The sequence below is a fragment of the Microcaecilia unicolor genome, chromosome 4, assembly GCF_901765095.1.
Source record: "Microcaecilia unicolor chromosome 4, aMicUni1.1, whole genome shotgun sequence".
Classification (NCBI taxonomy): domain Eukaryota; kingdom Metazoa; phylum Chordata; class Amphibia; order Gymnophiona; family Siphonopidae; genus Microcaecilia; species Microcaecilia unicolor.
The window spans coordinates 170,644,268-170,671,309 of NC_044034.1; the positions used below are offsets into that span (position 1 = coordinate 170,644,268).

At 42.1% G+C, this 27,042-nt stretch overlaps 1 protein-coding gene and 1 long non-coding RNA gene across 5 annotated transcripts in view; one reads left to right on the forward strand and one right to left on the reverse strand.

Annotated features, from left to right (window-relative positions):
* FAR1 (fatty acyl-CoA reductase 1) overlaps positions 1-27,042 on the reverse strand; it is a 175,196-nt gene that overhangs the window by 11,705 nt on the left and 136,449 nt on the right. For 2 of the 4 annotated variants that reach the window (XM_030200956.1, XM_030200954.1), the window contains exons 9-10: positions 21,163-21,334; positions 236-365 (exon numbers count right to left, since the gene is read on the reverse strand). In XM_030200956.1, the coding sequence (XP_030056816.1) occupies positions 236-365; positions 21,163-21,334 (302 nt within the window). Of the gene's footprint in view, positions 1-235; positions 366-21,162; positions 21,335-21,711; positions 21,884-27,042 lie in introns of all 4 variants that reach the window. The other 2 variants (XM_030200957.1, XM_030200955.1) reach the window with 1 other exon arrangement.
* Positions 4,570-25,180, forward strand: LOC115468866. Its single transcript, XR_003941927.1, has 3 exons — positions 4,570-5,886; positions 18,142-18,144; positions 25,171-25,180. It is a non-coding gene; the product is annotated as an uncharacterized LOC115468866 (long non-coding RNA).

The following is a 27,042-nucleotide window of genomic DNA, read 5'->3' on the forward strand; positions in this document are numbered from 1 at the left end:
TGAAGAAGTGTTTTGTGGCACTTGGATTTCTTGTCAGCTTTGTTGCTTTCACTAAGAACTAACCATCTTCCTGAGGGACTTTATTTGGAGATAGAAACCAGCAAAAGGCAGGCACAAAGTAATTCTACAGAAGAGCATTATTACTTATAAAGATAAATCAATATTGTGTACACTTATTTGCTTAGAGACCACAACTCACCAAATATCTGTGTATGTAAATACAAGATATACTTGCCTTTTTGTCTTCGGGGCTTAGCTGGGTCATTAGCATATTGGTGTTCTCATTGTTCCATACCCAGGAGTTACTTGTGAAGTACTCTAACAACATCATAGCCTTATGAAGGCGGGTTATTGTTTTCATCATCCTTTACCCAAAGAGGAAATTGAAAAAAAGATTAACATCTATTCATTTTCCTTCATTTAGGGCCTACTTCATTAAGGCTTCCCCACCCCTCCTTTCTGCCTCTATGAGAAGAAACCTTGACAAATCAGGCCCTTAGTGTAAACAAAAAGTTCAACTCCTTGCTGACAAGTCAACATTTCCTCCAAGGCAGCAAGGACCTCCCAAACTTCCCAAAACCAGAGGATTAATGTGTTAGGCAGAAAAATACATATGTGGCTCTGAACATTGTAAAGGCTTTTGGTGCATTCTGAAGAAGGCAATGTAATCATATAATTGTTTGGACTAACAACTTGACCCAAGACAAGTTGCAACACTGTACTCATTTCTTAAGAATACTCTATATCAATTAAACGCTATCCCCCGGATTCTACATAGTGCGCCTAAAGATCGGCGCAGATTCTATAACAATGCGTGTAATTTAACAAGCTAATGAGCACTGATAAACAGCACTTAAGCAATAATGAGCACTAATTGGCACTGATTAGAATTTAGGTGCACAACTTGCTAAGCTCATTCTGTAAGTGCGTCAAACTTCTAATACGCACAGGCAAAAAAGGGCATGGCTATGGGCGTCCCAAAATTTACGCGCCTAGTTATAGAATATGGCTTAGTGCACCTAAATCTGCGCACAGGGATTTACACCAAGTTTTCATTGGAGTAAATGGATGCACATAGATTTAGGTGCTGAAATATGAACAAAGCGTATTCTATAATCTGAGCCTTTTATAGAATATGCTTAGCCGACACTGATTGTTTAAGCGCCATATATAGAATCTCCTCCTATGTAACCACTTTTAGAAACTTGAGTACCTATCCCTAATTGATAATTTTTATTCCCCTGTACAAAATGCAGAAACATTCATAATTTTCCTGCCAAATGTGATCTACAGAGTAAATAGTTGGTATAAGCAGATACATCCTTGGTTTTCATTCATCTCAATTTAAATGTTTCTGTTAGATAAAAATTTGGGTCAATGAAACAGTTAAAGTCTAATTACTATGCATACACATTCTACTTCCTGTTTTACAAAGTAAACATTTTTCTTTTTTTTAAATAAAAAGCTGAAGAGTTATTACACTCTATATATAAACCTGGTTAATCCCAGTAAAAAAAACTAATTAAAAAAAATTCATAAATAGACAATTTTAAAATGATTAGAAAATATGAAAAAAATGACTATTTTAATTTACCTTCAATAAAACCAAGGATGTGTTGAACAAACAGGGACTGGTTTCTTTTCCAGACTAATACCTATGTGAAAAACAATTTCTATTTTGTGAAACAACTGAAATTATGTTAAGACTAACCCCCCATTTACAAAGCCGCACTAGTAGCTGGTGGTGCGGTACTGCCGACACAGCCCATTCACTTTGAATGGGCTGTGTTGGCAATGCTGTGTGGCTTTGCAAACAGGAAGATAAGTTATGCAACTTCTATGGGCTAATGTTTTCAAACACAGTCCTTGTTTGCATTGCTACATAAAAACCAGAGAGAAAATCAGTCACAAAGAAAGTATACAGTCCTGTCAGATCCTGGAAATTGTAATGGTAATTAAAAGGAAAATAAATATCTAAGGGGTCCTTTATTATGGTGCTAACAGATTTAGGGGGTTGTTTATTACAGCTTAGCTCAAGTTATCTGCAGCAGGGCCCATAGGAATAAAATAGGCCCTGCTGCAGATAACTTGAGCTAAGCTTTAGTAAACAGGTGAGGTTAGTGAGCTAACAGCACATGCTAAGTGGTAAGACGCCCATAGGAATATAATGGGTTTATCACTTAGCGCACCGTAGTAAAAGAACCCCTAAATGTGTAAAATCTATGCAAGGAAAAAAGTAAAATATGAGCAAAGGTAAGATTAGCAGAATTACAGAAGAGAAATACTTTCGTAAGAGGACTGAATAAAAAGGATAAAAGATTCCTGAGCTGCAAGGTTACTTGCAAATTCTGCTGTTGAACATGCTTCCTGTAATATCTATAAGTAATAATTTTTTTTAAACACACACTGGAGCAGCAGAAAGGCCAATGGCATGAGTAGCAGTAAAAATGCAAAAAGCTAAAAACTAGATAAGAAATTGCAGTCCTCAAAACTAGCCAGAGATCAGATAAGGCAGAGCAAACCAACATACATCATAGACCAATATTCCTCTAGGTACTTAGATTTGGCCTGTCTCCCTTCCCTCATTCTTTTTAGATGGTATGTTACTGAGATAAGTGTATTTTAGATAGTTACTTTTATGTTGCTAATATTTATTAGCTTTTATACAAGAGATAGCTTTGTATGTGTTGGTTTCAGATTGAGTTATTATTATTATTATTAGCAGCATTTGTATAGCGCTACCAGACGCACGCAGCGCTGAACACCTGATACAAAGAGACAGTCCCTGCTCAAAAGAGCTTACAATCTATATTTTAAAGATTTGTTTTTTAATGTTTGTAAATGTATGCACCTTTGTATATTTGCTTTTAGTTGTTCTGCCCCGGATGCAGCCAATATTTCTGGTGAAACTTGGCCATGTCGTGCAGATGATTGTTAACCTGGGAGTCTTTTACCAAAGAGACACGTGTAATTAAACTCTGGAATTCGTTGCCAGAGAACATTAGCTTAGCAGGGTTTTAAAAAAAGGTTTGGATAACTTCCTAAACGAAAAATTTATAAGCCATTATTAAAATGGACTTGGGGAAAAGCCACTGCTTATTTCTAGGATAAGCAGCATAAAATGTATTGTACTGTTTTGGGATCTTGCCAGGCACTTGTAACATGGATTGGCCACTGTTGGAAACAGGATGCTGGGCTTGATGGACCTTCGGTCTGTTCCAGTATTGGCAACACTTATGTTCTAAGGAGGAGGAAGGAGAGAGTTGGGCACTTAGTACCATTTACACTGCTAGGTATTTAACTTAAATGGCCAAATATAAGTGCTGAAAGAGTGTTGTTGCTAGTTAACTTAATAAAGGACACCTGAAGATAAGTTGGTAGAGACTGCAGTGGTATTGAAGTGTGGTATTTGGAAGGACACAAAGGGATTCTAGAAATTATAAAGCACCATTGATGGAAAACCTCTTCCATTTGAAACCGTATGAACATCTTGTGGAAGGGTTCTCTCACTGCCAAAGATTTATTGAATGGAGACGGTGACAAAACTAGGCATGGCTCGATTTCCATGGACTTCAGGTAGAATGTAGAAGGGTGTCTCTATCTTGTATGAGGACTGGAAAGATGGAGATGCTTAGGACTACTTACTATACTACTATTTAGCATTCTATAGCGCTACAAGCATACGCAGCGCTGCACAAACATAGAAGAAAGACATGTCCCTGCCAAAGAGAAGGAAAACAGTTTTATCAAGGCCAGTACAGGGTTTTGAGAATCCTTGCACTAGTCCTCATCAGCAATTTGTGCAGTCTATAGCTACATCAAAAACTAAAACGAGCTGCTTTGCATTTTTGCTGCTGGAATACATGTCTATTTGAGGAGTGCCCCAGGGTGTACATAGTTTGAGGTCAAGGACCATTAATGAGGCTGATGCACTCTACTGTGCCTGTTGCCAATGGTTTTGATTCCCTATAGAAAAGGACTATAGAATAAAGGTCTGCAAGAAGCAAACCCCAGCAGCAATAAAGGAGACAGATACAGGAGCGAAACCTGCTTTAGAAATAAGGTTTCTACTATATTCAATCTACTCGCATCCTCCTGCAAGGGAAGGAGGAGGAAACAAATGAAGATAAGCCTTCGTTGGAAAATTAACCTCCAGCTTCTGCAGCTGACTGCTCGGGAACCATTGGAGGTCCAGATACAGACAGACAGACACTGGCTCAACAGAATAGAATCTTCTACCCATACTTGTCTATAGGAATCCCTATGTTATCCTCTTCCAACTGCTTTGAAATGGGAAATAGGCAGACCAAGTGATTCTAAAGAGAAGATGATGCATTGGCAAAAAATAAATAAATAAATAAATAAATAAAACAGCACAATCCCTGAACTAGCATGTGCTGAAGAAGTGAGTACAGAATATATCTCATAGAAATGTGACAGAAAATGGCACAATAGATTTCTGCAAGCAGATGGGGATAGAAGAGAGGAAGAAAATTGGAGGTCAGTGTGACTCAGAAATTCTTCAATACCCCCCCCCCCCCCAAAAAAAAAAATGTCAAATTGCTGCACTGCTGGAGGTTCTGTACCACCTCACTGTTCCTGGAAACGATAATGAAACCAGGATGGTTTACAAAGAACCAATGAAAACAGCTCTGGAGACCACAGTCCCCCTTTTTAGGAGAGATTGAGATGAACTTAATGTTCATACAGCTCAAGACACCCTTTCTAAAACTAAAGTGGAGAAGGAGAACATTCTGCCCAATAACTCATTCAGAGATGAGCTGTAGTACATGAAACTGCAGAATTGAAAATGTCTCTTAGAAAAAAAGTACAGCCTCTGTATATGAACTAAGAGACTTTAGACTTAGGGATACAATTCTATCATAAAAATATATTAGAAATACAGGAATAAGAATCCTAGAAGATACCAGGATCTTCTAGCAGTGATCGGTGAATGTGTAGCACTAACTAGAGCTACCTCTCGAATCCTCTAGCGAGGAGAGGATGTGGTGAATAGCCTAATGCATGCCATAGCTTCTAAATCTATTTCACATCAGAGGCTAACCTGGGAACTCCATCCTCAGAGAGATAGGCTCTTGTTTTGAGGGAGTGCGCTGCAATAAGGACGGGATGTTCCCTGAAAGAACCAACATCCCAGAAGAGATAAGTCCAGGCCGAGCAGACTTGACATACAGGAGCTTCCACATGACAGAAGGATATAGTAAAAATCCAGGACTCTAGATATTCACATGAGTCACTAAGCAAGCAGTGAATAAAATAGTGGACTTGAATTCTGTGAGAGAAAAATTAAGAAGGGAGAAACCAAAAAATGACATTACCGCTAGTGCACATCCAACAAATAAAAGCTTTAGTAACAGAACTGATAAAACACTGTTCTGTTCAAAAAGAAAAAAAAATGTTGCTTTCTATGCTGGGAAATCATGCTTCTGCAAGTAGAGCCAATGCTTCTCCCCTCCTCCCTATTTGGTCCCCGCAAGAACCAAAAAAGTGTCTTGATCTCATCCTTGACCCCACAAGCAATCACTGCTAAGTTTCCACAAAAGAGCCCTGAAAGCTCAAACCCAAAAAGTCACTTAATAAGATTCAGACGTCTGAAGGTAAGAACAGACAGATCGGCACAGAACAGTCAGCATTCAAGAAAGAAGAAATAGCTGCCTGAACTAGAGCTGTACTGACATCATGTTTTTACTATTTGGATGAATATGAATAATGAAAATATTATTTAGCCAAATATGAATACAGAATACGAATAATGGGCATTGCGCTTTAGCAAATAATAAGAGAAGCAACATGAAATCAGAGATCAAGTGTTTATTTCAGTAGGATTTAGCATAGTAGAGCCCGGATTGTTTGTATTCAAATTTAGTTTTAATTATTCTTATTAGTTTTCAAATTTACAAGACATACTCATAAATGGCAATACAGCAGGAATTACAGAGATTACATTTAAATTGAAATATTTCTGATTATTTGGTATTTAATCTCTATTAAGCAAATAAAAAATTTATGTAATAAGAAGAAAAAAAATATTGCTTTCTTAGACCACCTGCAAACTAAGATGGGGGGTGGAGAAAGTAGATGAGAAGATCAAATTAGGCATTCTAAATCAAAGTATATGGCCTGGTCCATAAAACCCAGCGTACTCTTCCTTTTTCCTTAATTCCTTTACACACACTATCTAGACAGCTTTTTACTTTCTATAAACACTAAGCTGATCTGGTTCGTAAAACACATATTTATTCCCCAAATATTTTATGCTGCATTTACAGGGGTATGCCAACAAAAAATTGCTCCCATAGATTAACTCTTCTCTATAAGCAAGAAAACTTTTCTACGATCCTGTGTAGCGCTTGTCACGTCAGGGAAATCCATATCTTTTGTCCACAGAATAACTTTTGAGAATTTTAAAATAAAGTATCATCAATGCATTTAAGTCTTGCTCAAAGACAAAAGATATCAAAAGTGTCCTTCGAGTAGAAACCTCTGATAGGGAGTCCTCCAGTAATGCCGAGATATCTTGAAGATTCAGCTCTGAAATTTGGTTATTTTCTATGGGTTCACCTGGATTGCTTGGTTCAGAGAGGTAATAAATTTTATAATCGGTGGTATTGCTGATTGAGGATATGCCAATACTTCACTCAGGTATTCTTAAAAATCCAATGGTGAGAGGTCACGTGATGGTTTGAGGAAGGAAGTCGCGTCTTTCTTCTCTCCGGGGCTCCCCTTCATTCATTCCCCGAATAACGAGTGAAAATTGCATGAAACATTCCGAAATTGAATGCACATCTACTGCCTATCAATGGATTCTTTTGTTACAAAGGAGACTCGGGTGTCAGCGCTGAAATCAGGGGAAAAAAAGCGCCGAGAAACAGCGTGGATCGAGGGATGCCAAGATGGCGCCCGACCCGATCTCGGACTCCCCTCCGCGATTCCACCCGCTACAAGTACAGCAAATTACAGAAGCGGTGAAAGCGGCTTTACAGCCAGAGCTAACAAAGCTATCGGAACAAACAGCAGGTGTGGAGTCGCTGTTAGGAGAAACAACTAGAAGAACGGGGGAACTTGAAGTACGAGTGTCTGGGTTGGAGGACTCGAGCAGGGACAGGGAAACTGCTGTCCAAGACTTACAGAAACTGTTGCGAACTCAAGCAAAACATTTGGACGACCTAGAAAATAGATCTCGGAGGTCTAACCTCCGTCTGATCAGGATTCCGGAATCGGTGTCTGATCGTGCCCTACCTACCCAGTTGGAGAATTGGCTGAAATCCGAGTTCGCGCTCTCGGACAGCGCTGGCCCGCTGTGCCTGGAGAGAGCGCATCGCCTGGGTAGGAAAACCGGAGGAGGCAACAGGCCGAGAGTGGTCATAATTAAGGTACATAACTTCCTGCACAAGGAGGAAATCTTGAGAGGGGCCCGTTCCAAATGGGACTCATTGTCGTTTGATGGAGCAGCTGTAAAAATATTTCAGGATTACTCCGTGGCCCTGCAGGAGCGTAGGAGGGCGTTTGGTCCAGTGTGCCGCCATTTGGCAGTGAAAAATCAAAGATTTATGTTACTATACCCAGCCCAGCTTAAAGTGCTGGAAGAGGAGGCTGGAAGATGTACTACTCGCCAGAAGAGGCTCAGGGCCTACTGCGGGAGAATTCTCCCTCTCCCCCTGGACAAAATGGCTGATGGAACTTACAGGAAGAGGGCCAAGGGGGAGCCCGTTAATAGGCACAAATCGCACATGGGCTGTTGGTAAATGATGCACCCAGTTGACACCTGTTATGTTATACTGTCATTTAAAACAGTTTGTTTGGGTGGGGGCTGTTGTATGTTATGCATAAGTTGTAACTTAATGTAAGGAAAGAGGAATGGATGACAAAGGAATGAGTGAGGGGACGGGGAAGGGGACCCCTGCCATTGACAGACCGGCGCTCTTCTAGTAGATGTTGCGAAAGAAGAGGGCATGGTAGTTGGGGGGGGGGGGGGGGAATTGGGGAGAGGGGGAGGGTTTATGGGAGGGAGGAAGAGGGGGGAAGGGGAGGATTACAGAATTCCAGAGGGTTGAAGGTCAGGGATACGCCGTAGGGTTAAGGGTTAAGACAGAGGGAGACTTAGGCGGAGCTGGGCGCCTGGGTTACCCGTATGTTACTATGTATTATACTTATGGAAATCACTCCATTTGTAACGGGGGGGGGGGGGGGGGGGGGGCGCCCGGACTAGATTTATAACTTGGAATGTAGGGGGCATAACATCTCCAATCAAGAGGACTAAGATCCTACAGGCTTTAAAAGACCACCGTGTCGATGTGGCTTGCATTCAGGAGACGAGATTGTCACAGGAGGAATTACAAAAGTTGAAGCGTGCTTGGGTAGGAGAGGTATTCGGGGCGGAGGCTGAGGGCAGGCGTAATGGGGTAGCAATCCTAATTCGAAGGGGGGCAGAGGCTAAGGCACAATTGGTGGGTAGTGACCCTGAGGGGAGGTATGTGGTGGTACGTCTCTGGCTCCACCCATATTGAATATTGGTAGTAGCGCTATACGCCCCAAACCAACATGGGAGACCCTTCTATGATCATTTGCTCAGATGTGTATTCCACATAGATTCATTGCCACTGCTTATAATGGGAGACTTTAACTTAGTAGCCGATCCCACATTAGATAGCTCCGCCTCTGGGAGGGCGACCCGGAGGGGCCCAGAATCAAGGATTTTATCTCAATTTATGCAGGCTCTTGAAGTGGTGGATTCTTGGCGTGTCTTACATCCAGGGGAACGGGATTATACCCACCTCTCGAGGGCACATGGGACACTCTCCCGATTGGACTATATTTTGGTAGACCGAAGGGTTTTCCCATACATGAGTGCAGTGGAGATTGGCCCGGAGGAAATTTCAGACCACTCTATGGTTTGGCTAGATTTAGAAGACCGAGACCCAGGGATTGGGGGAAGAGGGTGGAGGTTTCCCTCATATTTGGCTAATGACCCAGCGTTTAAACAGCATTTGTTAGAGAGTTGGGGGGAATACTTACGATTTAATGGAAGACACAAGGATGACAATAATCCAAAACAGCGAAGATGACACAAAAGATCAAAAGGATGAAAAAAATGGGGAAAAGGGAGAAAAATGAAGAGCAACAAAAAAAATGTGAAAGGCAGGAAATAAAAAACAAAACAAAAAATGAAGATATAACGAAAATTAAAAAACAAAAAAGGGGGACGACACAAGTAAGATAAAAAATGGTTATATATTATTTGAGGTGATATGACTCGACACAGCTGTGTTTCGGCCCAACGGCCTGCGTCAGGAGTCTGTTGCCACCATATATGTATTCTCTGACAAAATAAGTTCTTATAGAATATTCAATAAGGTTTAATTCAATGAACACTCTGCCTTTAAAAAGGCTGTGTGCGTGATGTAGCGATAATCGTTATAGAGAATACTGGTTCGAAAATTGTAACTATATCTCGTTGAACAAAGTACCAAAGCTACTGGCGTTCACTGGCAATCATTGAATTAAACCTTATTGTGTCGAGTCATATCACCTCAATAAATATATAACCATTTTTTATCTTACTTGTGTCGTCCCCCTTTTTTTGTTTTTTAATTTTCGTTATATCTTCATTTTTTGTTTTTGTTTTTTATTTTCCTGCCTTTCACATTTTTTTTGTTGCTCTTCATTTTTCTCCCTTTTCCCCATTTTTTTCATCCTTTTGATCTTTTGTGTCATCTTCGCTGTTTTGGATTATTGTTGTTTTTTTTGCGAAGACAGGTTTCTTCTGTATTTTTCAGACACAAGGATGGACCCCATATTGTTCTGGCAGGCAGCGAAAGCGGTCATACGGGGCGCAGTGATTGCATTTCACGGTAAAACGTGAACGTAGAATTACAGGGGGCGATCTTTAATCTAGAACGCAACTTGGGGAGAGCTAGACGCCGGTTTGCTGCGACCCCAACGAATCATAACCGGGAACAGATGAAAATAGCCCAAATATCTTTAAACTCTCTATTACATGAAAGAGCCTCTAGAGCTTTAGTGACTAGGAAGTTCCGCCTCCAGAGATACGGGAATAAGTCAGGAGCAATGTTAGCAAGGGTGGTTAAGTCCTGGGGTGGACCGAGAGTGATAGTGGCGGTGAAAGATCGGGCAGGGCACATCCAGAACGGGAGGGAGGGAGTGCAACAGGTGTTTCAAAAATTTTACAGTGATTTGTATAAAAGCAATCCCCCCCATCCTTAGCAACCATAGCAGATTATTTGAGAGAAGCTGGGATGCCAGAATTGACGGCATTGGAAGTGGAGGAACTAAATAGCCCTATCACAGGAAAGGAGCTGCAGGGAATCATTCGGGCACTCCCCTGAAACTCAGCTCCAGGCCCAGACGGGTTCTCTAGCGAATTTTATAAAATTTTAAGTCCGCACTTGGTGGGTCCCCTGCATTCATACCTGGAAGAGGTGGTGACTCAGGGACAATTTCCAGCTTATGCTTATGAAGCATTAATAACATTATTGCTTAAGCCAGGGAAACCTGAAAATCAAGCTGGCTCTTACAGACCGATCTCACTAATTAACGTAGATGTAAAAATCCTTGCAAAGTTGTTGGCTAATAGATTGCAGGAATATCTACCTAGGCTTATTGGTCAAGAACAGGTGGGATTTGTCCATAACAGACATTCAGGAACCAATGTGCAGCGATTGTTATTAGCCCTAGCTCAGACCCAGCGTTCAGGCTGTGAAACGATGTTGGTCAGCCTGGACGCTGAAAAAGCATTTGATAAGGTGGGTTGGGATTATATGTTTGAGGTACTACAATTTGTAGGCGTGAGAGGCTGGGCATTTGGGGCTATCAGATCATTATATTCTAACCTAAAGCAGCCGTTGCTGATTAATGGGAGGCAGAACCCAGCAAATAAATATAGAGAGAGGGACAGGCAGGGATGCCCCCTGTCCCCACTCTCTTTGTGCTTTCCATTGAGCCATTGATTAGAAGTATCCAGCGGAGAGAAGGGGTGGCAGGGTGTCAGTGGGGGGGAGACCGGGTAAAGACATTTGCCTTTGCAGATGATTTGTTGATCATATCCACATCCCCGAGTGTGGCCTTACCAGCCCTTTTGGAGGAAGATAGAACGATTTAGTGTTATATCAGGGTTCAAATCAATAGGGAAAAATCGCAATTGATGAGATTACATGATCATTTAGATGGCCCCCGGCCCAAAGGATTTTTCACTGCAGAAGGCGGGGACGGAGATGAAGTATTTAGGTATATTAATTCCTAGGACATTAAGCAGTCTGTATGAGGTGAACATTCAAAAGTTGCTGAGGGACACGGTAAAAACTGGAGCAGTGGCGGGGTCTTCCTATCTCCCTTTGGGACGTGTCGCGCTTTACAACATGATGGTTATCCCCTGCTGGTCATATATGTCCAAACCCTACCTCTACACTTCACTAATAGGGATGAAAGACGATTGAATGGAATGTTAAGGAATTCTTGTGGCGGGGAAGGAAACCTAGGTTCCCTTTAGACAAATGTATGTTCCAAAAGAGTATGAGGGTTGGGCTTACAGAGTGTGGCGACACCTGGCGGTTGCAAATGCTATGAGACATGTAACAGATTGGTTCCGTAACTCTACAGACTTTTCAGCCACTGCCATGGAATTGAGCCTATTTGAACCTATTCATTTCAGTAGTTATCTCCATGGGAGTGGGGGGGGCCTCTTCACTGTTGAACATTTCTAATATCCTGCCACAGGCGCAGAAGGCATGGAACTGGATCTGCAGATTACATCACTTTTCGACAAAGGTCACCCCGATGTTACCATTGTGTGGGGAACCCTGAATTCCCCCCCGGAATGATGTATAATGTCTTCAAACAATGGAGAGAGCGGGGCATAATTTACCTGCAACAGATTTTAACCCGGGAGGGACAGCTGCAATCGTTTCAGGAATTACAAAAAAGAGGTCTATTTCACCCTAAAGACTACTTTCATTACTGGCAGTTACTACATTACACGAGGAGCCTACCTTGGGAATCTTTAGCGGAAGATGTGCAAGAGGAATTGCCAGTGGCGTTTGCCTTGGGATCGCAACAAAAAGTTCCATTGAGATTCCATCTCTGACATATTAAAGATACAATTGCGAACCGGATTTTGGCAATACGCGGAGGCTTGGAGCAGTGACCTGCTAGTAGAAGTTTCATCGGGTTTTGCCTTAAAGAACATGTGTTAACACTGCATAGAGCGTCTCCCCTAGCGGACATTGGGAGCTACAGTATCACTTTGCTTTTCGGATGCATATGCCACCCCGGCGAGCATTCTATGCAGGGGCCTCTCCAGATGGGATGTGCCCCAAGTGCTACGCTGAAGGGGCAACCTTGGGACATATGTATTGGGCCTGCCCAAAAATTCAGAACTTTTGGTCTACTCTACTTTTAAAGGTTTCCGCTTTGTGGAGAACTAAGTGGTCTGGTTCGCCACTCCTGCTGTTTGGGAGTCCCTGCTTAAGAGCTCCAAGGCCGAAAGGTCTTATAAACTTTGTCCGGCGAGCTACTCTGATTGCAAAAAAGTCCATTCTAGCAGCTTGGTTATCACCGGAAGGCCCATCTCTTCAAAGCTGGCGAGTACGGATGGTACAACTACTGCGAACTGAGCGTATGATGATAAAAGAAGGAGACAGGTGTGAGTTTGATAAATTTTGTTTGAGATGGGGCCCGTTTTTGGACTCTTTGCCCCCAAGAGCGAAAAGCTCCCTTTTGAACATTTGACTGATAGAATAACCCAGGACGTTGTCCCATTGACCTATATCTAGAGCCTTGGAAGGGAAGGGGAGGGTAGAGGGGTGGGAATAGGTGATAAAATGTGGACCTGGGGGGGGGGGGGATCCCGGGGGGCCATCAGAACACAGGCTCCTTGGGATCTGCTCTCTTGGTTGTTGTTTAGTGCTATAATAGAAGAAGGGGGAGGGGGGATATAAAATTGAAAAACGAATTGATGACAATGGCTGTAGGAACAAATGTGGTAAAAAACAATTTTTTGTTTCTTGAGATTGGTATTTAAATGTTCCCTATCATATTGTATTGGATCTTTTTGATGTTCATCAATAAAAATTATTGAAACATAAAAAAAAAAAAAATCCAATGGTGAGATCCCAATAGCTGTTGGAAAATTTAATATCCTCAAATTTAAACATCTGTTATGATTCTCTATCTGTTCCAATTTTGAAGCCATTTTAATTTTATCAACTATCAATGTTTCTGTAACCTTTTTGAGAGATTTAATTTCCATTTGCGTCTGAGTTTTGAACCCGTTTGATAGTCTCAAGAGCTTGAGTTAAAGAGTCTATTTTATTCACCATTAAAGCTGTATCTTGGGATGTTTTAGTAACTGCTTTAGTTAGATTTTGAATGGCTGCCCAGATAGTTTGAGAAGTTACCGCTTGGGGAGCAGTGAGCTCCAAGTTAGTCTCCACTGATTCCTGGGGCTTGGCACCGTCGTCTGAGGCCCTCCGGTCACCGCCTTCCGATTCCGTTGAGTCCCCATCGCCAGCCCGAAGGATTGCAGGGCAAAGTGGCGGATTAAGTTCCGGTGGGGACAAGGATGTTTCAGTCCCTAGTGGAAACGCCGCTCCTCCGGTCGCTCCAATCACGGGATCCCTCTCACCGGTTTCAGCTGGGGTGCTCGAAAGAAATCGCAGGAGGGTTTGCTGAGTGGGGGTAGGAACGAGGGCTGGCTGCGGTAAGCCCTTTACCACCCCCTTTCTCTTTGTATGCGGCATTAGGCTAAATTCTCTCCAGAAAATCGAAAGAGAACAGCAGACGATCCGCAACACCTCAAGCACGGGCCGCCATCTTGACTCCACCTCCCCCTCCGAACTTCCTTGTATTCAAATTTAAAACACTATTTGGCCGAATATGAATAACGTATTCAGAGAACTATTTGGGGCTGAACAGAATTGAATCTGAATATTCATTACAGCCCTTGCCTGAACCATGAATAAGGAAAGCCGCTTGAAATTAGATTTTCACCAATTAAAATAACATACAACTCATTCACACCATAATAAAAAGTAAAGAAAATGTGTGCCTGCTGTTTCTGCAGGTCAAGCCTGAAATCCTTGGAGAAACAAAAGGTGGTGGTGGACTCAGAAACTTTGAGAATTGCTCTCTGGATCAATCCATAAGCAATGGAGAGCACCCATGGAATGTTGATACTATCTGAGTTTCTGCCAGGTATGTGTGATCTGCATTGGCCACTGTTGGAAGCAGGATACTGGGCTAGATGGACCACTGGTCTGACCCAGTCTGGGTATTCTTATGTTCTTATCTTCTTACTGAACTTGTTACTTAACTAAGGCACCTGAACCCCAAGAACCCCTGTAGGGAAGGAGAGTGACAGGAAAAAAAAGGGGGGGGGGGGGGACTTGGACACAACCAAATGCCCCCTAGACCAGTGGTTCCCAAACCTGCTCCTGTTTCTTTTCAGTTATATAGCTTAATCATTGTGTATCTTACACAATAATGAACCTCTAATAAAAGTCTCATTTACCTAATACGAATCCAAAAGAATCCACAGTAATTATTGAGTAGTCTATATCAGTAAGGCAGGCTGTAAAACCAGGTCAGAACACCTCTGTAACCCCTAACTCTTCCTTTTCCTAAGGAATCCCATGTGCTTATCCCATGCTTTCTTAAACTCTGACACAGTTCTCAACTCCATGCCCTCCACTAGGAGGTCATGCCACGCTTTCACCACCCTTTCCGTGAAATAATACTTTCTTAGATTTTTCCTAAGCCTATTCCCTCTTAACTTCATTGTATGCCCCCTCGTTCCAGAGTTTTCCTTCAGTTGAAAAAGGCTCACTTCCTGAACATTAATACCCTTGAGATATTTAAACGTCTCCATCAATATCTCCTCTCTCCCAGCATATACATGTGGAGGTTCCTAAGCCTGTCCCTATATTTTTTGTGTTCAAAACCGCTTACCAATTTTGGGGGTTAACCTAGGGTGGGTGAAGACTAAGCACTTTGAACTGAAGCTTTAATCAAGGATCCCGGGGGACAGTGTTTTAAACTGAACAATCCCAGGGGCCCAGGCTTCGGGAACTGTGAGGTTGAAAGGTAGCCCGAGGCCCAGGAGGAAGTAATGGATTTCTTTTGTATTTACCCTTACTGAGGGAGAGAAGTGCAGCCCGAACAGTTTGTTTTGAAGTATGCTGTAACTGCTCCTGGGAACTTTGGACTAACTGTCAGGACAAGGTCGGCTGTTTTCCCCAGGAGGCAGATACCGGAGGTGTATCGGTGTGGTAAGGTCGGTGAACAGCACAGATGGATATGGAATTCGGGACAGACAGCACGGACGGCTGTTCAAACAGCACAGACAGGTGTGGATCCAGTAGCGTACAGCACAAATGGAAGCTACTGGCGGAGGTGTGCTGACAGTGTGGAATTCATAACGGACTGCACGGAGGGATGTTCAAACAGCACGGACAGGTGCGGATCCAGTAGAGTACAGCACAGACAGGAGCGACTGGCGGAGGCGTGCCGACAAGTGCTGACACATGCCAATAAAAATTAAATATACCACTCTCAATGAATGAATAGGCCCTCCCCCTCAAAATAAACATAATGGGCGAAACATTTTTAGTATCAGTAAATAGGGATAATATTAGTTTTTGGCTACTATTATACGAACTTATGGGACAAATCTTAAATTTAACTGTACTGCAGTAAAGGACAGAAATTGTGGGGGGGTTTTATATTTTAGGATTTATTTACTGCATTTTTTAAGAAGTCCACTCAAGGCAGTAAGGGGGTGTTTTACTAGGCCTGGTAACATTTTTAGCTCACGGTAGAAATCAGTTGGCGGTAGACACCGAGACACTCATATTCCTATGGGGGTCTCAGTATTTACCGCGGGCTGATTTCTACTGTGGCTTAGTAAAAGACCTCTTAGATAAGATGAACATAGGCCACAGATGATTAGAGTAGTAAAAATATTCAAACAATACATATTATGGTGTACTATGCTAATTACAAAGTAAAACTACGCCTTAAAAAAAAAAAAAAAAAAAAATCGCAGACAAGGTTACAGACCTAGGAAAATGAAAATGCAAGCATCTATCTTCATTTCAGCATAAGGGAAACAATCATCCTCTCTGTAGAAAATGAAAGTGGTTTGAAAGACTTGCCTTCATGATAAACATGCTATGGAGGAACATATAGGAAGAAGAAACTAGTTCTCTATATACTGTGCAGTTCTTAGAATTCAAAGGGGCCAAACTTGTTTTTCTTAATACAGTGAAGACTAAGCACGAAGTTATCAATGTGGGCTACTGCTAAGTGGGGTTATTTTACTCTATGTTCTTACATTTAGGGGAGAAGTTAAGTTTCATGATTAAGCTAGGTCAGACCAAAAGATTCACTGAACCCAATGTGACGTCTCCAACAGTGGCTATTTCAGGTCACTTGGACGTGCCCGGCTGATCTTAGGAGAGAGAGATTCTTTTCATGCTGAGCCAGACAGAAAAGTATCCCATGGTTGACAGACTGGTAGCTATTTTTAAAATCAATAATTTTAATATGTAGTCCTGTGATTCATGGTACTGCAAATTACCTTCCAGGCAAGGACTGCTCTTACTTTGGAAAGCTACAAGCCTGTTTTTCAGTTTTTTTGAAAAATAATTTACACAAGTGAGATACTTGATCTTCTACAGGAAGATTCTTGTGACTACAGCAAACTTGCAATAGATAAATCTTAGGTGCAAGTTTACTACTTTTAAGATAAGGATCTTTTCACAGTACATTAAACAACGCTCAACTATTTTTCAAGTGATAAAATACACTGTAGTCCCCATATAACATGAATGCTGAGATCCAAGATGTCTGATTGAATCTGGGTTGTACAGGGGCTAGGTCTAATATTTAGTAACAAAAAAAAAAAAATGGGGTCCAACACTTGATCAGTGGAGGAGTGGCCTAGTGGTTAGGGTGGTGGACTTTGGTTCTGGGGAACTGAGGAACTGAGTTCGATTCCCGGCACAGGCAGCTCCTTGTGACTCTGGGCAAGTCACTTAACCCTCCATTGCCTGCCGCATTGAGCCTGCCATGAGTAGGAAAGCGCGGGGTACAAATGTAACAAAAATAAATAAATATAAGTGATCTTGCATTATACCGAGCCACATTTATTTTATTTATTGGGATTTATTAACCGCCTCTACAGGGTATATCATAAACCATCACCACTGAACAGCAGATCTTACTGCCCTGAAATACTTTTTCCAAATACAAAATCTTCATATTTTAAATATCTAAGTGGCCCCTCTATTAAAGGGTGTTAAGCAGTTAACACACTGAAACAAGCTACTGCACGACTGCATTGAAGGGCTTTGTAGTACTTTGCCTGTTTCCATGCATTAAACTGTGCCTCACTGAATGTGTGTCAGGGGATGTGGCACTGGCGAAGAGTAGGTATGGAAGTGTTAGCCAGCTAACACTTTACACTTACTGGTGGCAAACTGGCTAATAGCAGAGTTCATGTGGGACCTCTTAGCGCCTCCTAAGTAGGAGATGGTAAGTGCTTCTCTGTTAACTGGGAGCAGGTACCACATATGTTAATATGAATGTCAACGCATGACCTGCAATAAAAAATAGTGAGAATATCCCTTCTTGATGCAGTGTTAGTTTTGGGCTTGTCAATATTAAAAATCCTGGGTTTTAGCACGTTAAGCCCAAAACTTAACATTTCTTTGTAGGAGGGCAAATAAATCTCATTTAAAGAGTAGAGGAGTGGCTTAGTGGTTAGAGTGGTGGACTTGGTCCTGGGGAACTGGATTCGATTCCCACTGCAGGCACAGGCAGCTCCTTGTGACTCTGGGCAAGTCACTTAACCCTCCATTGCCCCAGGTACAAATAAGTACCTGTATATAATATATAAGATGCATTGAGCCTGCTATGAATGGGAAAGCGCGGGGTACAAATGTAATTTAAAAAATCCACCGTCTTTGCAGCTCTCATTTTATCATAAAGTTTTTCCTCCTTACATAAATTTATGAAAACAGTTTTTATTCAATATAAAAAGAGGTCCAGTGTTTTTAGTATCCTCATTGCAATGTTCAATTTTGGCAATTTCAGCGGTGAACACAGAATGTGAGGTCTAGAACTGTAAATTTCTCATCTTACAGTTCTAATACAAGAATTACTTAATCACACATTCTACTTTGCATTCCTTATCTAAATAAGACGTTAATGTTTCTATAATAACAGCTACCTAACTCTTCCCTCCAAAAAAATCTAGGATTACTAAAGAATTAAAATGGATAGAGCTAAGTTTTAAAACAGAAAAAGAACAGAGTTCTATACTCATGAACATATTCGATGCTTTTGAAGCAGTAAAATCCTACTGTATACTTCTAAATTGTTCATGCCTTTTATACTTGTTTTGTGTTATTTAAAGAAAAAAAAAAGAAAATGAGAAAAGGCAATTAGATTTAGAGTTGCAAGAACCAGCGACCCAAACCCAGTGGAAAGTGACAGACCCGCTTCCAAATGGTGAGGAAATAAATATTAGAGCATTTTCAGTCATAGTGTATTCCAGAATAACAAATTTTCAAAAGTGGCTGAGCAAGAAGTCTTAAGAAACCGTGCTATGTTTATTTCACTTAGAAAATAGAAGGAAAAGCAACACCACCTTAGACTAAAAGTTTTTGTAGCCAATTCCTGTTAGAGATTAGAAACTATTTCTGGAGATACTGATATTACTGAAATGCTCCATTCTACGGAAATAATTTAAAAAGTTACATTTAATAACCAAACATTTTAAGTAAGTGACATTTTAACACCTTTTCCAAAGAGAAAGCTGGCACAGGCTTGATGACATGGGAATCAGTTTGATGTTTTTCCCCTCAGGTTTTAGTCTGTCAAAGGGGTAGATGAGTAGATTGGTAACTGATAACCACTTTATAAAGCATCAATGAAAATCTTTCATAACTATATTTTAAATTTTTGGCAGCAGATGTTCATAAACCCAGGCTTATGCATTTTGGATACTTCTAACTAGTCTTGAATAGAATTTTGCAGGCTCAGTTTTACAAACTGGACACTTTTCAACTGATCCAACAGTAAACAGGTCAAACATTTCCTTTGCCAGCACCAGCCAACCCCCCCCCCCCCCCCCCTCTGTCCAAATGCATTTCTGAACCAAATTCAAACCACCACTGTCTAAAGCAAATGTAAGCTGTAGACAGAAAAAAAAAATTGTTAATCAGCCTTTGGGAGCTGCCTTTCTTAATATATCGCTAAACAATGTGTCATCCTGTGCTGTATCACCACATATTTATCTGCTATTCCTACTAGCGATGTTATAATAAGAAAGGCGGCTCCTAAAGAAGCAGAAAAGTGAAACGGAAAAGCTCCGTAGAGCATAGCCTACCACAGCTAAGTCACCATTCTGAAACATCTTTGTAAAAGTGGAATATTTAAAAGATTCAAAGAAATAAAAATTGAAAATCAAGTAAAAATAAATTAAAGAAGGTGGAGGTTTTTATGACTAATGATGGCAGTTGCTAGTTGCCCAATAAATATCCAAGGGAACGGTTTTAGTAAAATTATTTAACAGATAAAGATACAAAAACATGAGATGGTAAAGACTCATATTATTAGGTTGCTCAGTATAGTAGTTAATATTTATGTAAGCCTATAGAATTGTTGAGTCATATAGCTCAAACATGCTATTTGAGAGCTGAACGTAGATTGGGACTCCCTTCTAGAAGTCATTCCCTTAAAACCTAAATATGTTTACCCAAGTGGCATCATCATTTATAAGTTTTTGAGTTCAGCAATCCAAACTAGATGTCTTGGTTTGAACGCAGAAATCGATGGCTCTTTATTGCTTTAAAAAAATGCCCCTCAGTGTTATGGATCTGTGTGGTTTGCAGCATGGCACCTAGTATGTCAGGTACCAGGATACAAACTGTAAACCAGACAGTTCCAGTGCCGATATCAAGAATCATTGAAGTCAGACAATTCAATTAAATCCTTTATCATATTGCTACTCACACAAACTATCTAGTACTCTGCATGTGGCTTTTTGTTTCCATTTCTTTTTCCACCTCAAGTTGGGATTGCCAAAACAAAATTTATATGAGCAAATGGCATTTTACTATTGTGTGCTTCATCAACTATTCTATCTGATGAAAGTGCAATTGTCAGACATCCCCCGACATGCTGTAGTTAATGTACACCAATAGTCTGAATTAAGTGGAGGAGTGGCCTAGTGGTTAGGGTGGTGGACTTTGGTCCTGGGGAACTGAGGAACTGAGTTCGATTCCCGGCACAGGCAGCTCCTTGTGACTCTGGGCAAGTCACTTAACCCTCCATCGCCTGCCATGAGTGGGAAAGCGCGGGGTACAAATGTAACAAAAAATAAAATAAAATAAAAATTTATCTACTCATAACATGTAGAGAGAGTAGATAGTAAATATTGTCAGAATAACTGTATACACATAGTTATAGGCAGGGCCTGAGCAGTGCTTGGCAAGACCCCCAAAGACTTCTCTGGGCTACCTGTGAGTGGGTATTAGGGGTGGTACCAAGTACTGTGCAACACCAACATACTAACTGACCACCAATTATCTGAAATGACTACTTAACCATTTCAGTGGATGATATCCCAAGGCCAGATAAGTCCTAACCAACCAACATCAGCAGCCTGATTTGCCTTTGTGACACCAATCTCAGCCTCTCTTGCACCCACACCATCTCATATAAATTCCATTTACTGCACCAGTTAAAAGCTTAAGCCTGCAGCTGTACAGATATTGGACTTTTCCTATTATCCAACTTATCTCAAGTCCAATTACAAGCCAGTTAGTGTATCCTTATTTCTTCAGTTAACCCCCCCCCCCCCCCCCCAGGATAAACTGAACTCTGCTGCACTGTAGTTTTACTACTTGAATAAAGATGGTAGGTTACATTTTTGTTGAGCCTTCTGATCTCACTTTGGCATGCATTCTGATATTTCCCCACTTAAAAATAAAATAGCTCAGATCAGCAGTTGTTACATCTGGTTAGTAAACACAAAAGCTAAAGCCCATGCCATCAAGCCTGCGTCTTTTCCACCACCACTTTACCAGCACCTGCGTTTTTTCATTAGCACAACCTTCTTACCAGGGTTTCTGACCTGTCAACCTGAGAAAAGCATCAAACAACAATGCAGGTACTATATGGCTGACAGCAGTCCAGTAATGATGCAAAAGGGGGTTGGAACGAAGATTAACATTAGGGCGCCTGAGTGTCTGCTCTAAAGGATTCATCTTGAAGGACACATTTACATAATATTCTGTAGAAAAATAAGGGTCAAAAGCATTTTAATGTCATGTATGCAAACAAATTCAACACAATTAGGGCTTGACGTCACAGTACCCCAAGTCATCAATAAAAACTCCAGTACTGACTGGCTTGAAACATTACAGGGTTTTTTTTTTTTTTTTAAATTATACTGCCCACCCCTCCCAACTTTAAAAAAAAACACCCCATCCAAAAAACAAAACAAAACAAAAGAAAAAAAACCTCAATGATTCCCTGTTTTTTTTTTCCTTCTTAGAAGATGGTAACATGTGACAAAGCTAAGTCATTGTTAAAATGCATGTTTAGATGAGGGATGGATTTCTTTAGAATGTCAGAGGAACAGAAAAGACAGAGCTAGGTCACCATTACCTTGGGCTTCTTCCAGTAATCCTGAGGTAGATATCATACAGGAATGCTGGTGCCTTATGGCTTACAGCAATCCAGTAGTGATATAAGAGGTGATTGGAGGTTAGATTTACATTGGGCCGTCTGAAGGCCTGTTCGAGAGGATTCCTCTTGAAAGTGGAAATTACATGGTATTCTGAGAAAGAGAAGTTGTGCAACAGCTTTGATGATAACCATGTACTGAACTAAAAAAAAGTCATTTTTTTTTACAAAGTACATCTCACATGCTAATTAGAAATTAATAATAAAATCTTGCTTTATGAATTGAAAACCTTCAAACTTTCACTGCCTGCCTTAAAAGAGGTAAAATATTGCTTTATGACAGACTTCTCTCACATTCTTTGCCTAGGAAGTTAGCTTTAAAAAAAAATTCCATCTCTACTGAAATTTTTCATACTTGGCCCAGGATTCAACTCAAAAATGTTTTACAAGACCTTGTTTCATTGTACCTCACTATAGCTTCTCTCTTTCTGTTCCTCTTTCCAAATACTTAATATTACATTTACACCTACAAATATAATACATACTTAAGATTTAAGTCATTTCAGAATTCTGGAAATTCTATACTGTGACCTTTCTCTGTAGTATCAATTTTGTTAACCAGAAAGTCTAACATGACCTCACAACTCTGTAAGCATCAGGTTCTATGGTATAATTGTTTAAATTTCAAGAAGAAATACATTTAGAACTGGGACTTCAAAGCAGTGTCTCTTAATGCAAATTCTTCCAGAATTAAGCAATACTTGTACTTTTTAAATTTGATTGTTTTTTTTGTCCATTTTATGGTGGAACAGAGTTAAATATGGTCAGTGAAGCAGAGGAAGGATTGGAGCTTAGAAACCTCTTGGACAACGTGCTCAGAAATCAAGCCATCAAGAGATACCCCTGAGGGTGGCAAAATCTGTAGGACGGTGGGCATGGCTCTGGTGCATGACAAAGCCTTCCACTTGCTTAGTTCCATCCTCCTACCTCTTCTGGGTTAAGCAAGACTAAGCACTGAGCAGGCCCTGTAAGCATAGGCACGTGCTCAGCACTGCCATGAAACACTTCTCTCCGAGGCTGACAGGACTGCACTCGATCTTTAAAGCCCGGGAGGAAGTAGGGCAACACAAGCAGAAGCAGGGAGGGAAGGGGTGGAGATGCTTGACATGGGATGTTGATTCAGAAGGGGAAGAAGTGGAGAAGGAAAGGTCAGATGCTGGCCACCTGGTGAGTGGAGGTTAGAGATGGGGAGATACTGAACTACAGGGCTATGAGACATCTGGTGACGGAGGTGGGGGCATGGAGGAAGTTGCAGGTTCACCTAGAGTGTCAGATACCCTTGGGCTGGCCTTGCTGACTTTCTAGAGACTTTTCTTCCATATAGGATCCCAAAGCTAAGAAAAAAAGAATTATGGTTATTTGCATTTTGGCAGGTGTAGAGAAGCAGCATTTCTTATTGAACCTTCTAACTAAAGAAACTGATTTCAGTGTCAGTTTACAAGTTTACTTACATCTTTAAAAAAACACTTAAGAAAAAAAGTGCAAATAATGTAAGAAAATGCAACAGAATTCTTAAATAATGTTAACGTATTTAGAAAAATAAGAATTCTGTGAAAGTCCAAAGGCAGTACTGCACATTGGAAAGTGAAAATATTTAGCCGGTAAGGTTGGCGTTCTGTGATCACCACCAACCAATCGGGAGGTGCCAATGGCACCCTGTGGATCAGATTGCTGGGATCCACCAGGCTAAGCTGTTTCTGGCCACCAGCACCCATTGGAGACAGCGGTTGTAATTCTGGGACACTGGGAAAGCTGTAAAGTCATAATTCTGCTCAACAGGGAAAGCTGTAAGGGTCTCATGTGCGCCCTGGCCCACAGCACCACCTCCAACGTCGCTGCCATTGAACCTAGGACCTGTGCATAGTCCCAGACTCTGGGGGCAGGGGATCCCATCAACTGCACAATCTGCATCCGCAGCTTATCCCTCCATGGACTGGCAAAAACACTTTGCCCTGCGCTGTGTTGAACAACACTCCAAGGTTTTCCAGCAACTATGAAGGATGCAGCAAACTCTTTTGTAAATTGATAACCCATCCTAGAGACTGCAAGAGTTCTACGACTCTGGTCGTCACCTGGACACTCTCCGTGCTCTGATGAGTCAATCATCCAGGTAAGGATGGACCCTGATACCCTCTCTCCGCAATGCCACCACCACTACCACTATGACCTTCAAGAAAGTGTGAGAAGCTGTGACCAGGTCGAACGGGACAGCGCGGAACTGAAAATGCAGCCCTTGCACAGCAAAGTGAAGAAGTCGCTCATATATCTGAACAAATGGGAATATGCAGGTATGCCTTGGAGAGGTCCAAAGCCCTGAGAAACTCCCTCGGTTGTACTGTGGCGATTACAGAATACTTGGTCTCCATGCAAAAATGCTGGACCCTGAGGCAGCGGTTGACCTCTTTGAGGTCCAGAACCGGACGGAAAGATCCTTCCTTTTTGGGAACTATGATATAGATGGAACAGCAACCTGTTCCTCTCTCTTGGTGAGGAAATGGAATGATTGTCCTCAATTGTAGCAACCGCAGCAACACGTTCCGCATCGCTGCTTGTTAGGAGACCAAGAAAGAATCTGCAAAGGGAGATACAAACTCTAATTTGTACCCGTCTCGAATAAGCTCCAAGATCCACTGGCCTGATATGACTTTGCCCCACTCTCTGTAAAAGAGAGACAGCTGTCTCCCTATATGTGGAAACCAGCAGGCCGAGACACCATCATTGCAAAGCTCTAGGGCCAAGGGGGCTCTGGAAGAGACTCCTGCTGCCTGCCTGTCTGAACGAAAGGACTGCTTAGGCTGATACCATGAGCACTGGGAAAAACCACTCTCCCCTGATGGTATTTTCTACTCTCCTTGAACCAAGGTTTGGACTGTCAAGCCTTCCCGGAAAGATGTGGCTTGACCGCCAGCAAGTGTGGTGTCTTACAATCCCCCAGGTTCTTCACCAGCTTCTCCAAGTCCTCTCCAAAAAGGAGCTTGCCTTTAAAAACGGCAGGTGAACCAGATGCTGCTTCGATGCAATGTCCACCGCCCAGTGCCGTAGCCATAGCAACTAGCGAGATACCACTGCCAAAATAAACACAGTTATGCACCCTGGAGTAGAGTCAAAGGGCAAAGGTCATAAATCGTGAGGTCCAGGAACTTAAGATCTAATATGATATCCTTACGGGCAAACAGGCCTGGGAAAGGAGGAAGCATAAACAAACATGAGAATGTGGTTTAGCAGGTGAGGGAAACCAGATAGTTTTTAAAGAAGACCAGATGATCCTGAGTAAGATAGCTTGCTGAAGCCAGGTGAATCATTGTTAAACACAAGTGTATAAAAATAGCTGTTTCAGTTCAGTATATTGGAGTGATAGATACAGAGAGCATAAATATGCAGTTCTATCCTCCTATGAGAAAATATTAATTGTATCAATACTTGGTAAGTAAGGTAAAATTATGTCTTACCTGATAATTTTCTTTCCTTTAACCGCAGCAGATGAATCCAGGAACTGGTGGGTTAAGTCCGCCTACTAGCAGGTGGAGATAGAGATAAACAAACTGAAGGCAGTGATGCCAGACGGCCAGCCCCTTTCTCAGTTAACATGTCATTCGCAAGCAGTAACCAAGGCAAGAACACGAAACAAATAACAAGAAACCATCCTCACTATTAAAAACAGAGAACCAAACAACAACCTTGAAACAACTTCCAGTTGATCCACAATCGGAATCCTTTCCGTGTTCCCATTATCTGTCTGAACTCTGCAAAAAAGAACCCGGAAAGGAAAATCAGCCACTTCGCGCGGAAAACAAAAACAGTCGGCTGAGCTAGGGAGGAATCCTGAATTCATCTGCTGCAGTTAAAGGAAAGAAAATTATCAGGTAAGACATAATTTTACCTTTCTTGTCACCTGCAGCAGATGAATCCAGGAACTGGTGGGATGTACCAAAGCAATCCCTAAGTAGGGTGGGAAGCCGACGCTCCCCGCGCCAACACTCTCGCCCCACAACTCGCCTTTTCCCGAGCAGACACGTCTAATCTGTAATGCTTTGCAAAAGTATGACGGGACTCCCAAGTAGCCGCCCAACAAATCTCTTCCAGCGATAAAGCAGACGCCTACGCCCAAGAAGCCACTGGAGGCGACCGACCGTTTAACAAATACGCCGCCCCAATGGCCTCCTTAATCCAGTGAGCAATGGAAGCCTTAGAAGCTGCCTCACCTCTCTTCGAGCCAGCCAAGAGCACAAAGAGATGATCTGAGCGACAAAACGCGTTAGAAACCTGAAGGTACCTAAACAAGGCCCTCCGCACGTCCAGGAAACGAAGCAACTCAAACTCCTCCGAGGACAGCGGGCTGACTGTTCTCACATGGGGGCCGGCATCCATGGCGGCCCAGGAACGAAGATTTTTCCAGTAAAAATCCACAAAGCTTTGCGACAGCTTCCAGAGCGCGGGACAGACGCACTGTGCATGCATGGCCATCTTCCCGTCCGCGTCCATTCCCGCCTCAGTTATATCAAAAGCAAATAAAGAATAAAAACAACAACAACTCCAAAGGGGAGGTGGGCGGGTTGGTGAGAACAATCAGCCTGCTGTCCTTGGAGAATATCTGCTACAGGTTAAGTATCTTCGCCTTCTCTGAGGATAAGCAGGCTGCTTGTTCTCACATGTGGGGTATCCCTAGCCCCCAGGCTCACTCAGAATAATGAACATTGGTCAATTGGGCCTCGCAACGGCGAGGACATAAAGATTGACCTACGAAGAAACATATCAGAGTGCAGCCTGGAACAGAACAGAAATGGGCCTAGGGGGGGTGGAGTTGGATTCTAGACCCCAAACAGATTCTGCAGCACCGACTCCCAAACCGACTGTCACGTCGAGTATCCTGCTGAAGGCAGTAATGAGATGTGAATGTGTGGATTGATGACCACGGTGCAGCCTTGCAAATCTCTTCTATAGTGGCTGACTTCAAGTGGGCCACTGACGCTGCCATGGCTCTAACACTGAGCCGTGACATGACCCTCAAGAGTCAGCCCAGCTTGGGCGTTAAGTGAAGGAAATGCAATCTGCTAGCCAATTGGATATGGTGCGTTTCCCCACAGCCACTCCCCTCCTGTTGGGATCAAAAGAAACAAACAATTGGGCGGACTGTCTGAAGGGGCTTGACCGCTCCACATAGAAGGCCAATGCTCTCTTGCAGTCCAATGTATGACGTTCAGCACGGGGGGGGGGGGGGGGGGGGGGGGGTATGAGGATGGGGAAAGAATGTTG